A 12,963-nucleotide genomic window follows, 5' to 3' on the forward strand; every position below is an offset into this window, starting at 1 on the left:
ACGGAGAGAGAAGTAAAAGCGTTAGCGAGACAAGTGGGTTTATCCTCAGTTCTTGCTTATGTTTCTGTAGTAGTGACCTGTAGTAGGCCAACTGAAGAGCCACCTGGATGAAAGCGTCTGGACTCATTTTCAGCCCCTTGATCATTTCTTTCCCGAAATGGTAGAACTTGTGGACGTTCAGGTCGAGATTCTTGACGAGCCTTATCGGACAACATCGCCGTTAGCTCAAAGCATGCAGCACATTTTCACGAATCGTCATCATCGTCAGACGCAGATTTATTTACTTGGTTGTAGATGAGATGGTGGTGGGAACAAAAACCTAACGAGCAAAGACAAAACATGAGAAAATGGAAATGAATCAAAGAAAAGAAAATCATATAATCAGCCAAAATATGGAACATCATAGGTCATCGTTTGTTTTTCTCCACACTGGTCTGTCAGTCACTGGCTGTAGCACATTCGCGGAAATTCAGTAAAGCATCAAGCCAAACCTGTGGAGTCTATCTGCTGATGAGGCGAGTAGTTTATCCACCACTGTGCTACATTTCCAGCGCAGTCGTCCCGGGGACGGCAGCTCACTTGCACTTCCAGCTGGGACCGGCTTAGGGTAGCAGCTCCACAATGTCGCCATCCATCAGTCAGAACACCCAAGTCTGGCTCTCTAAAATTGCTTGAATTTTAGAGTTGAATTCTTACATGTTCTTGAGAAGGTACTCCGTGCACTGCACCAGAACGATGCCTTCGAACGCCGAATGCTCGCACACAACTCCGCAGCAGCCGTCGGCCCCTACGACAAACTGGCACAATGACACAGTTTTCAGAGCGACAACATCCATCGGGACTTGCGGACCAAAGAATGGAGACACGGGCGAGCTGTCCATAGTAGTGCTGTGCTCAGAATCGTACAATCCGAGTCCAAGACGTGTCAGAGACCAGATCTCAGCGAAAGGTCTTGGACTTTTCGGTGTCGAAGCCTTGTCCAGATCAAAATTGAGACAAGCCGAGAACATGACAGCTACCCACCTTGGTCCCCCAGCTTTCATTCCAAGTCAAAGGGAACATTTGAAATAGCTCTCTTAGGGACTAGTTAAAAGGTTTCTGTGTGCTTTTGGCGCTGTTCTTGCGGTCTTTCTTCCTGTCATCAGACACAATCCATTCCCACCATACAGAGATAGTACACCTGACAGCCGATGACCAGAACGAACCTGCATGCTCTTATCGTACCACCGGTTGCCCCCATTCGCCTCTGCTCCTCCTCCGTGTAGCATCAACGATGCCATAGCGGAATCGTTCCGCTCGGCTTTGCCACCATCATCCAGACAGACCAAACAAAGGCAGCGCTCCAGCAGTTCCAAAGAGTCCCTATTGGTCGACTCTGTGGGAGAACGACAATGTCATGATTGTAAATGACGCAGGCGACCTTACCTCCAGTGAAAATTTGTTTGGTACCTTTGATGAGTTCGCCACGAGCCTCCGCCCACTCCGTTCGTCCGTTGGAGGTAAGAAGACCAATCGCCGGCTGTCGCTCGTTTTCATCGTGAGCCATTTTCACGATCTTCTTCAGCTGAGTCAGGAGATCTTGCTCGTTGAGACGACGGGAATTGATCAGCACATCCAGGACAAAAAACTGAGCACAAGTTCACCTCGCGTCACAATCCAGTAGTAGTTACTGTTGTGGATATTTCGACTAAAATTTGTTCTGGCCTTGAGGGCTCAAATCCCCCCGATTAATCCCGACTCAAGATATTTTAGTAGGTTTTTCCTGACATCTTGCGTTTTCCAGTAGGAGCCTGAAAATTTAGCGGTAACATTGAATATGGCGCAACTCTTGAAGGTTTTCCATCTAACCTGGTTCTTACAAGCCACAATGATATGTTCCGATCCCGGCATCTGACAACTGTTTTCCACCACGAGCGTGTCTCTCTCATGGCCCGGCTGACGGTAGGCGCTGAAGATCCGATAGTACTGCTCCATACAAAGGGCGGTTCCCGCAAGTTGACCTCGGGCGTAGTCCATAGGTAACGTACGTCTGCGCACAACCTTTCACAAGTTTGCCCAGCTTACATTGACTTTTCGTGAACTGAAATCTTCTTTTACTTACGCATCGAGCAAACCTTTGTACTCTAGAATTCCAGAGATCAAGTTGGCAGCAAACCTACAGCAAAGAAGAAGAAACAACACACCGTGGTAAGATCTTTTTCGATGACAATGTGGAGACGTAGTGCATAAAAATGTGCTTGTTCAAAATTTCAATTCACAAACTAGAAAAAATTGGTGTCAAAGAAGTGGACATCTCCGATCCGAGTCCCAAATCAACGATCCTTTGCTCTGTTCACGCACACCTCAGAGAATCGATCGGCGCTTTGAAGTTCTGCTGTGGAAATACCATGGCGGGGCTGGAGTTGACCGGCAATGCCAGTCTGTTGTTGAGGTACATGTCATTCAGCCAGTAGTCGTACACCTGTGCAAGTGAAATTTTCACTGTCATTGTCACCCAAATCATTACCGTATTTTCCGTATGAAAAGGTGTGTCGTAGTATAAGGCCACTGTCAATGAATGGCCTATATTAAAACTGTTTTCATATCAAGGATGCACTGCATTATAGGGGTACAATAATGGATGTCACTAAATGAAGTGAAATCCGTACCGCTTATTCCTCATTAGGGTGGCAGGGGGTGCTGGAGCCTATCTCAGCTGTCTTCGGGCACGAGGACACCCTGAATTGGTTGCCAGCCAATCGCAGGGCACACAAAGACATACAACAGTCACTCTCACACTCACACCTAGGGACAATTTGGAGTGATCAATCCGCCTGCCATGCATGTTTTTGGAGTGTGGGAGGAAACCGGAGGACCCGGGGAAAATCCACGCAGGTCCGGGGACAACATGCAAACTCCACACAGGAAGGCCGGAAATGGACACGAACCGACGACCTCAGGCACTGTGAAGCCATGTGCTAGCCACTCGACGACCGGGCCGCCCTAACCGAATACAATACAATAAAATACAGTTTTATTTGTATCAACTTTTCACAACCGCTGCACTTGTTACAAACAAAGAACATTTAAAATACTATGTCCATTAAAAAAATATATTGAGCCAAATGCAAGGCGCATCAAATGCACTGACAGCTTTTGATAAAATGGCACTCTTTTATGTGCGCCTTATTATGCAGAAAATACGGCAGTTGAAATGAATGCGACCAGTTTCTTACAGATTTAGTGGTCAAACAAATAGAATGACAATTTCATTCTTAACTTGTTCACTACCAGACAAAAATGTGTCCACACCAGTTTTGTCATTTTCACTCAAATTCCAGGACCCACAAAATATTGAGTTTTAGGACTACATAAACATTCAATGCAGAAAATGCTACCCTCTTGTGGAAAGGAAAAAACATTTCCAGACGTTTGACCATCGCTTTATCGGCACCCACCCGCAAGAAAAATCAAAACCTGAACAAATTTGAGAATCGCGCTCCATGTCATATTTTCAATTCCCAAATACATGAAATACAGACAATGAAATACATACAGAAATGGCAGTGAATGAGTTCATATGAAAATTACCCAAATTGTCCCTTTAACTCGGCAATTCTTTGATAAGATGAATTTGCTCCGAGCACAAATCAAAGGCCCGAACACTTTGCAGTTAAGTAAATAAAATATGATGACATGTGAAACTCTGGATCCAACATAGTCAAAATATAACATTATATTCTTCCAATACACACATTTCAAGAATATTCCTGAGTAATGACAGCGATGTCATGTAACTGAATCATGTAGTGTATGTGGGGGTGGGGATAAACTATTTATCTCCTGGGAGCGCTTTGCATGGCACCAACCTCCCTTTGGTCGACGCACGATTACATGCTCTGGATAATGCGTGTAATACATGCAATCTATTTACCCAGTTGTCCTTTTTCTCTCTCCTCTCCACCAGCTTGCATTGCAGTATCTCCCCCAGGCCTCCAGGGGCACCAAAATGCTGCACAGCCTCCTGAGTTTTTTGGAAGGACTCCTCGGTGAGCAGGTGTTTCACGTATCTCAGGTACGTGCCCAAAGTGTCTTTTAATGCCGGCAGCGGCAGTTTGGGCAAACTCTGAATAGGAGAAATAGTGTTAGAGGGACGTTTTAATCACCAAATGATAATTTCATATCATTTCATAAGTGAAAAAAAGCTAAAATATCATATTCACATCAGTGGCTCTGGAATCTTTGGATGGCTCTTGTTTGAGAAGCGACATGTTGCCGGTGCACCAGGGCAATCGATTCCCTTTACATGGGGGAGGGGGTTTCCAGTTGACACTCAGCATAATCGATGCAGATATTGTACATACTTTTATGAGAGACATTTTTTAGAACATATTATTACATAACAACAACGATGCAAAATACAAACAAAAGCAACAAAATAACACAATGAATTTTCTTTTGTTCATTAAGAAGATACATAAAACACGTAGAAATGGGAAATTGTGCAATATAAAAATACTATATACGTAACACTAATTCATTAATAAGAGTTGAAAGCCTTTCAAAATAAGCATAAACACAAATAAATCACAGCTGCATAGTCTAGTGCTATTCATAAAAATAAGAATATATTATAATAAATTTGTATTTGAATGCTAAAAGATGTATTGTCTTTGTTTAGGGTGGATATATTTTTAAATATACTCTTAGTCTCCTATTTAAAAAAAAAACACCTCAAAAAATATAGTCTTGTTTGTCTTTTTATCTTCTGTGTGTGTGTGCGTGTGTCAAATCCAATCCGAGTTGTCGTTGTTTTGCTGTGACAAATGACTGACACCTGTTTATCCCAAATCAGAAACGTGATGGTTCATGATCAATGGGAGCCTAGGAAATCTCAATCTCAGCCGTCAACCATAATCCAAAACACTTTAATATTTGAATGGATAATTGTCTTACCTGTGAGAAGAGAAAAAGCCGCTTCCTCGTACTCAGGCTTCAATGAGAGGTTGGAATTTTCTTTCTCTTCAAGTATATATATATTTTTTTTTTTCAGGAGCATCCTTCATTTAAAGACACGTCCAAGAAGCTCAACTATTAAGTCCCTCGCTGTGGCTCCGCAGAGATGGTGGGGGGGCTGGGGGGCAGGTGTGTGTGTGTGTGTTGGCTACTGGTGCCAAGGCTCCTCCCTGAGGTCCGGCGATTTGCCCGCAACTTTTATTTCCCCGCGTCACTCGTTCACTCCAGCGTCACCACATCATACATGCCGAATTGTCCGTGTGCGGACTCATTCGGTCTTTGCAATTTTTTTATTTGTCATTTTTTAAAGATCATCAATCTCATTTGCTACGTTATTTCCGACATTCTGTCGCTTTCTAACCAGTTGGTGTGCATCTAGGCTCCGTTTTCAATTTTACATTTCCCCGGATAAATGCTAATTTAGGAAACTATGAAGAGGGTTGAATATATAGAGCGCTGAAAAACAAATGTAGACCACTTTGAAATGAAAACGCTGAGTTTGGATGAAATATGTTTCAAGAATTTCTTTTTGGGGGGGTTTCAGTCTCAAAACTGACGACCACATAAGTTAACTCCCTAAATCAACAAACATCTATCTATCTATCTATCTATCTATCTATCTATCTATCTATCTATCTATCTATCTATCTATCTATCTATCTATCTATCTATCTATCTATCTATCTATCTATCTATCTATCTATCTATCTATCTTATATATATATATATATATATATATATATATATATATATATATATATATATATATATATATATATATGCGCCTGACAATGGCAATATCTACTTTTTGTGATTCTTTTTTATAGGGATGGGGAGGAGTTAAATTGAAAATAATACACGTGACTCTAAAATTTGGAAACAATTTTTTTAATGAGAACAAAGCAATTCACAGGATAGCCATTGAATGTCTGTACAACAATATACACGTATGTACAGGAGCAGATCCTACCTTGAGGCTTTGCATTCCGTGATCATATTTAAAACAAACAAAAACAAGATGCCAAAAATAAACATTCAGGGACGCACAAGTACATTATTTTGCATAATTATCAAGTTCACGGCGGCGCAACTGAAAATATACATCACACACATGTCTTCAAATGATTGACACCAATAAATCCCTGAATTGTAAATTTCGACTCACATTTTTAAAGGCCACTCCAAAGCTATCTTCTACTTCGAAAAGCTGAAGCTGGAAGGACACACTTGTACATTTGGCACTTCAATTTCAAACTACCGTATTTTCCGGTGTATAAGGGGCACCCAATATCCTTGATATTCTTCAAAAGATGACCCTGTGCCTTATATGTGAAGTAATATTGAGCCGCAACAGGTCTCGCAAATAATGTCAGCAGCCGCAGACTCCTTCTTCTCCTGTAGAAGTGGTGCGTAACCCCAGCCTCTAATATAGCACCTTATAACGTGGTCTGCCTTCTATATGGAAAACATATATATTTATATGTTTGGAAAACGTTTTTCATTCATTGAAGGTTTGCCTTATGGTCCGGTGCACCTTATACACCGGAAAATGCAGTAAGTAAAGTGAATCAAGTCCGTATTTATGTTTGTTTTTTAAATCTGTTTTTTCCTATCTGTAGCTGTTCAATGTAAAATGGCTCTTTCATTAACGTGCTAAAATCCCTGGCAAATAGGAAAGTAGTAATTGATTTGAAGAAAATCCTTTGAAGGGTAGAATCTGAACTGCGATAACATTCTTGCATGGAAGGAGTTACGTTGATCGTGGGTTGTTTAGCGGGTGTTACGGAGAAAGCCCACTTTTGACAAGCCCTGCTATGAATAATGGAAATCACCCCTCTCAAAACGTCTGTGTAAGCTCTCAGTCGTACAGGAGTGGTCCATCGATGAGAAGGTTTCTTCAGCCGTCATCTGTACTAATTTGTAGGTGTCGGACGTTTCGCTTCTTAAACTCACTGTTATCGTTTTTCCGCTCAGCCGAAAGCCCTGCCTAATATTTAACGATTGCCTCTGGGTGGGAAGAAACAATATTGGCCCCAAGGAACCCTCCATTGAAGTGAGTTGAGGAACTTCATTTCGACATTTGTGGCCATCTTGTGCCATATAATGGAATAATTGACCTTTTGAGAGGGGTGTTGTTGACGAAGTTTCTCGGACAAACAAACTGCTGACGAAGTTTCTTGGATAAGAAGCGAATTCATTGATACTGTTTCTTCCCACCAAGAGGCAATCGTTAAATATTAGGCAGGGCTTTCGGCTGAGCAGAAAAACGATAACAGTGAGTTTCGAAAATTAAATGCTAATTTGTAAATACTTAAAGCAAGGGTGTCAAAGTCATTTTTTTGCTGCGGGCCAATTTGTAGTTAGGGTTTCCTCTCGGGGACCATTATGAGTTTGGGGAAGCAATTAGAATTTTTAGTCCCCTCCACAATATTACATATAGTGCGCACAACAAATTAATAACTAGTTTCCAAATTAAAAGTAAAAAATAATGACTGTTATTGTGGTTTACTTGGACAATTTAAAATGTTGGTTGGGACTTTAGCGATCATCATGGAATTTCGACAGATTGATTTGCTATTGTGGGCTGAATAAAATGATGAGGCGGGCCAGATTTGGCCCCCGGGCCTTGACTTGGACACCAATGGCCTATAATAAACAGTTGAAGAACCGAATAAGTGAGCCGTTCCCCGAAATGGCTATTTTACTAGCTTGCAGTTGTCTGCCGAAGGTCTCATCCTGGGTAGTCTTCTTTTGTGAACAGCGAAGGTCAGGTTCCGGTCACGCGCACTCCCCACCCGAGGACTCCTCCTCGGAGAAGGAGCGTGACACGAAGGTCTCGATGCCGTTCTCCTCCAAGGTGGTGCACAGGCCTTTCCTCTTCTTCTCCTGCTGCTCCATCTTGATGGAGGCGTAGAGCCCCGCGGCGCCGTCCTCCAGCAGCATGTTCCTCTCCGAGTAGGAGGGCCTCATGTGCGCCACGTTCTTCAAGAGCAGCAGGGCGGGCGCGTACAGCACGTTGGCCAGGCCCATGCCCAAGTTGAGCTGCACGAAGCCCAGGTCGTGCACGATCTTGCCGGCGACCACGGGCCCCGTGGCGTAGGCCACGCAGTAGGAGATGTCGGCGATGGCGTAGACGCTGCCGTACACAGACACGTGCCGCACGTCCACCAGGAAGCCCAGCGTGGGCAGCAGCGCCGTGTCGACGAAGGCGATGCCGAAGCAGATCCCGCACAGCGGAATCATCAGCTCGCCAAAGTTTTTGCAGGCCGGCACCGTGCAGGAACTGGCCCCGATGAAGGCCATGCCGATGGCGCCGTAGAACCACTGCAGGTGCGGGTACTTGGCGGCCAGCTTGACTGTCAGGAAGACCCCCAGCACGTGGGGGAAGAAGGCGGGGAACCAGGTCATGCCGATCTCCCACTGGGTGGAGTGCATGTTCTCCTCCATCCACGTGGCGATGGTCGGCTCCAGGAAGGCCAGCGGGATGTTGCAAATGGTCAGCGCCCCGGCCACCACCGCGATGTAGGGGTCCGCCATCAGCCGGTGGATGGGGGTGCCCACCGGCATGTTGCCCCGCTCCCGGTTGGAGAAGGGCTTGAGCACGGCCAGGCACATGACGCCGTCCGCCAGGCACACGGCGGCCAGGATGAGGAAGGGCACCCGCTTGCCGGCGAACTGGTACAGGACCCCGCCGAAGGGGGGCGCCACCAGGCTCCCGAAGGAGATGAAGGCCAGCGCGACGCCCAGAGCGCGGCTGCGCTCCGTCTCCTCGCTGTAGCGGTCGGCGATGAGCGCGATGCCCGACGTGTCTGCGAACGCCGAGCCAATGCCCTGCATGCTGCGCGCCACGAACAAGGCGGCGTAGTTCTCCGCCAAGGCGAACATCAACGTGGACAGGAACATGATGCCCAGGCCGATCACTAGCGGGATGTCGTAGCCCACACGGTCGATGAAGGTGCCGCTCAGGGGGTTGACCAGCAGCTGCACGATGGCTTTGGAGGCGAACAGCACGCCGATCTGCACGTCAAAGTTGTCCCCGCCCGGGGGGCGACGCTGCGTGGCGTTTCCGGACTCGGCGCGCTCGGCCGCCTCCTGCATCCCCTGCAGGTAGTCCGGGATAATGGGCACGATGACCATGTACAGCATGTTGTCCAGAAGCAGAACCACGCACACGATGACCAGGATGATGCGGTTCTGCCGAGTCGGCTCTTGCATGGCGCTGCTCAGCTGCTTAGTTCTGTCCCCCATCTGGGACAGTTTGGAGGCGGCCGCTTGCGCCAATTTGGAAGCCTGTCCTGTATTTGCCTCTGGCTCCATTTTTGGGATACTTTTCAAGCGCGCGGTCAACGGACAATCGCAACTCTTTACTTACACGTATCTTTTTTTTTTTTTGCGTCACCGTTTCAACTTCTTCTGTATCCACCCGTCTTATCCATCCTCCTCCTCGTTCGCCACCCTGCAGATTTTCTCTCCTTGTCACTCACTGGTTTGCTGTCTTCGCTTCACAGCGAGCTGGTTGCCTTTTTAGATGCACAATGCGAAGCTTGGTGACTCCCGCGGGCGAAGGCTCCACTTGGCTCCCCCTCCCATCTTGAGAAGAAAAAGTCGGTGACGCACGATTCTTTTATGCCAATTAAACACGCACGCGCGTCGCTCCCCTTGCGCAACCACGTTAGAAAAATGCAAAATAAAAAACAAACTTGATAAAGGTGCTTTCCCTTTGTTCCATTTTGGACCCAAATGTGTTTCTTTCGAGCCTCGTCGAGGTTTTTCTTGGTGCTTGATCGACAATTATTAACAATGGTTGCTAAATATGACCCGGATGTACTGAATTCCCTCCACGTATTTGTCAAACTGTTTTATTATTATTATTATTATTATTATTATTATTATTATTATTATTATTATTATTATTATTATTAGTAGTAGTAGTAGTAGTAGTAGTAGTAGTAGTAGTAGTAGTAGTAGTAGTTGTATTATTATTATTATTATTATTATTGTTATTATTGTTATTATTATATTTTAGAGAGTGATTGGTTGCTATGAAACGCAGGTTTCCAATTCAAGACCCTTGATTTAGAACAGGCGTATATTTGTTATTATTATTATTTTTGGGTCTCCCACTACTAAAGCAAACTAAACGTTTCTTCTTCGTGTCTCTGTAGATTTAGTTGTTCTTTTTTATTTTGTTGGAAAAGCATGACCAATTTTAAAAGATATATATATATATATATATATATATATAAAGGATAGTCCAGCTCCTACCTGACCACCAACAATTTCTACAATCGATAAAATCTAAAGTCGCACAGTGAGACACGTAAAGCTTTAAGACCACAGTGACAGAAATAGAAACGAAATTGAGACAACTTTGTGTTCTGTCAGAAATGAAATTCAGCTGAAAACGCGCGTAATTATATGTGATATTAATTTATACGGTTTTCACATTTTCGACCACAAAAAACTGACCACTCATTGGTGAATTTATCATTGAAGAAATTATAACTACTATAATGGTGTTGACCGATAACATTTCATGTGATGACATTTTAAGTATGATACTGAATAGTATTGCTTCTGATAGCCACCAAACTAATACATTTACTATGACGGTTAATTATTTTGGGTATTGTCGTGCCATCTAGAGGTGCCTTGGCGCATAAGCAATGTACGTATGAGAATGTCATTCAATGCAGCGTATCCCAAATTCTATTTTTGAAGATGAAAACTATAGAAAACAACAGTATTCGTCAAACGTAATTTTTGATGTTCAAATGTTTTATGTCTGGCTATATTCAATAAGGCGTCCTGTAGTGAGCACCATTCAGACAGATAAATGGGAAAAGGACGCCCTCTGCTGGCCAATATTAAACATTGCACACAGCGCCACCCCTGTGCGAGTCCAACATTACTGTTGAACTTTTAAATATTTTTTTTCGATTGTTCTTTCTATCGCGGCCAGGGATAAAAAAAAACTAAATATACATTATTTGATGTTAGTATCGATTTCACTTTCTGATTAATTCAGTGAAATTTAAGCCATTTTCATTGAACAGTGATTTAAAACTACTGTGCTGCGAGTTTGTTCATCAATCAATGCCACAGACAAAGAAGAACGAGCAGAACAACGTCGAAATAAAAATGAATACATATATTTTAACAAACATTTTAATCTTGTCCACGGCGAATCAATGTCCTCCATCTATCCCGGTTTTGTGCATCCTCTTCCCTCACAATTTTAACAAACATTTTAATAATGATTAGTTTTTCCTGGTAAATTTGAAGATGTTTTCAACACTAAAGGAAAATGAAATGTACATTTGTGAAGTCTTTGGTGCGTTTCAGTTCGGCTTTCGGAGAAAAGTGTGTGTGGAGGGAAAACACTGACGTCTAATGGACACAAAAGGAAAACACCTACCTTATTCCTCACGAAAAGATGCATCCACACTCAACTACCGGCCCGACCACTATATTCTATCTAAACATATTTTTGACAGCAACATTTTAATATTTAAAATCTTATATTGTTCGGATTATGTTGGGGATTTTTGTGCTTTACATGAACAATGGGATAATTTGGTCGTTAATGAAGATTGAAGTCATTTTCCCTTATATAGCCTTTTTCTTGGCACTCTTACTGTTTTCTTTCCAAAAACCGCCTATCGTAATCCTGTATTTGTGTCTAATACTTTTATTTCACGAGAATCACTTCCAATAATCAGAATCAGAAAGCCTTAAATAGTCCCACAATGGGGAATTTGAAATCTATAGCAGAAAAAAATTGAAAGGGGATCAAAAAGATAAAACAAAGTATTGTACGTAAAAAAAACAACATGTCTGAAAAAGAAAAGACCGAAACGTACAACTGCACACAAAAAAAGTTGTGTAAAACTGTCTCAAGTGAAAAGTATAAAAAATACAGTATAAAAGCATATTTGATATATGTAACTCAACATCAGGTGGCCTTGCTATTTAAAATGTATGTCCAGGTGACTTATTTATTTTGTATTGTTCTCCATCCATATTCTTTTAAATGGAATCAGTTCAGCTTACACAGGCCAGTTAAAGAGCCCCTGATTAACCATAGCTAGTTCTCATTAGCTTTCTATGTCAATGTTGGCTAGCTTTAGATCTGATGTATTATTTCCTTTGTGATAGTTGCTTATGTCATGAGAATTACTTTGTTAAAAACTGGGAATGCCCCACATCAAGCTCAGAAGTTCTGGTAAAGCGTGTCCTTATATTTTTGCATGCTTTGCCTTAGGTTCAGCTCATCCAGTGGGTTTAATCTAATGTTCACATTGAAACATCACCTTTGGGAGTGAACTTCAATTGACATTTTTCACACTTTCTGCATAGTTGTGAAAATGCGTTTGGTGTTTCCCATGAGTTGATTATGGCTTTATTTTTGCTTCACTAATATATTTTTACATGATGTGAAGACACGCACAAATAAGTCTCTTTTACGTAAGACACATGAGTTTTTAAGCTGTTTGACTGCTTTGCCCTGACCGCCTTTCATACAACATGAATGTGGCCTGTTGTGTTGTCCTTTCCTCTCGGGTCTTTATGTGACGTAGGACACGTTAAATCCAGCCAATGAATCCGATCCAGAATAAGGGGATCAAAATTTTGTCGTTTTATTTTTAGCCGACTTTTTACGTCAGTCAGCATCGATAATCACATTTATTTCCCTTGGCGAGCATTCTCGAAGTAGAAGACTTAAGCCCCCCCTACACAAATACATTTTAGAAGTAATACATCTACATTTAGAATCACATTACATAAGTAAATGCACTCCTCAAATAATTATCTCTTTTAATCTTGTTCCTCACATGTATCTGTACTTCTTTATAAGACAAAGCAAATCCTGATGCCATCAAAAATCAGTAGTATGTTGAAGTTAATACGAGCCAAGCCCCGTCTCATAGATAATAAATTCTTTGGCACCACTGTGTTGCACCATGG

The 12,963-nt window shown here is 42.8% G+C and overlaps 3 protein-coding genes across 4 annotated transcripts in view; 1 reads left to right on the forward strand and 2 right to left on the reverse strand.

The window, feature by feature from the left end:
- Window positions 1-4,054, forward strand: part of ogdhl (oxoglutarate dehydrogenase L) — a 27,267-nt gene extending 23,213 nt beyond the window's left edge. The window contains exon 23 of the mRNA XM_089011708.1: window positions 3,947-4,054. The gene's annotated coding sequence lies outside the window, so the exon portion shown is untranslated. The remainder of the gene's footprint in view (window positions 1-3,946) is intronic.
- The window catches only part of chata (choline O-acetyltransferase a), a 7,488-nt gene extending 1,810 nt beyond the window's left edge, over window positions 1-5,678 (reverse strand). Inside the window, exons 1-11 of one of the 2 annotated variants that reach the window (XM_089011713.1) lie at window positions 4,936-5,678; window positions 4,203-4,279; window positions 3,914-4,105; window positions 2,343-2,461; window positions 2,102-2,155; window positions 1,849-2,029; window positions 1,450-1,627; window positions 1,206-1,375; window positions 697-797; window positions 492-614; window positions 78-200 (exon numbers count right to left, since the gene is read on the reverse strand). In XM_089011713.1, the coding sequence (XP_088867839.1) occupies window positions 78-200; window positions 492-614; window positions 697-797; window positions 1,206-1,375; window positions 1,450-1,627; window positions 1,849-2,029; window positions 2,102-2,155; window positions 2,343-2,461; window positions 3,914-4,105; window positions 4,203-4,279; window positions 4,936-5,038 (1,421 nt within the window). In that variant the 5' untranslated portion in view covers window positions 5,039-5,678. Of the gene's footprint in view, window positions 1-77; window positions 201-491; window positions 615-696; window positions 798-1,205; window positions 1,376-1,449; window positions 1,628-1,848; window positions 2,030-2,101; window positions 2,156-2,342; window positions 2,462-3,913; window positions 4,106-4,202; window positions 4,343-4,935 lie in introns of both variants that reach the window. The other variant, XM_089011712.1, reaches the window with a different exon arrangement.
- A 161-nt stretch (window positions 5,679-5,839) lies between these two features.
- Window positions 5,840-9,842, reverse strand: slc18a3a (solute carrier family 18 member 3a). The gene has a single exon (XM_089012628.1). The coding sequence runs from the start codon at window positions 9,310-9,312 to the stop codon at window positions 7,774-7,776; it is 1,539 nt and encodes a 512-aa protein (XP_088868754.1). The 5' UTR covers window positions 9,313-9,842; the 3' UTR covers window positions 5,840-7,773.
- Between the last annotated feature and the right edge of the window lie 3,121 nt (window positions 9,843-12,963).

The sequence above is a fragment of the Hippocampus bargibanti genome, linkage group LG13 (assembly GCF_051943395.1).
Source record: "Hippocampus bargibanti isolate YZ-2025 linkage group LG13, ASM5194339v1, whole genome shotgun sequence".
Classification (NCBI taxonomy): Eukaryota; Metazoa; Chordata; class Actinopteri; order Syngnathiformes; family Syngnathidae; genus Hippocampus; species Hippocampus bargibanti.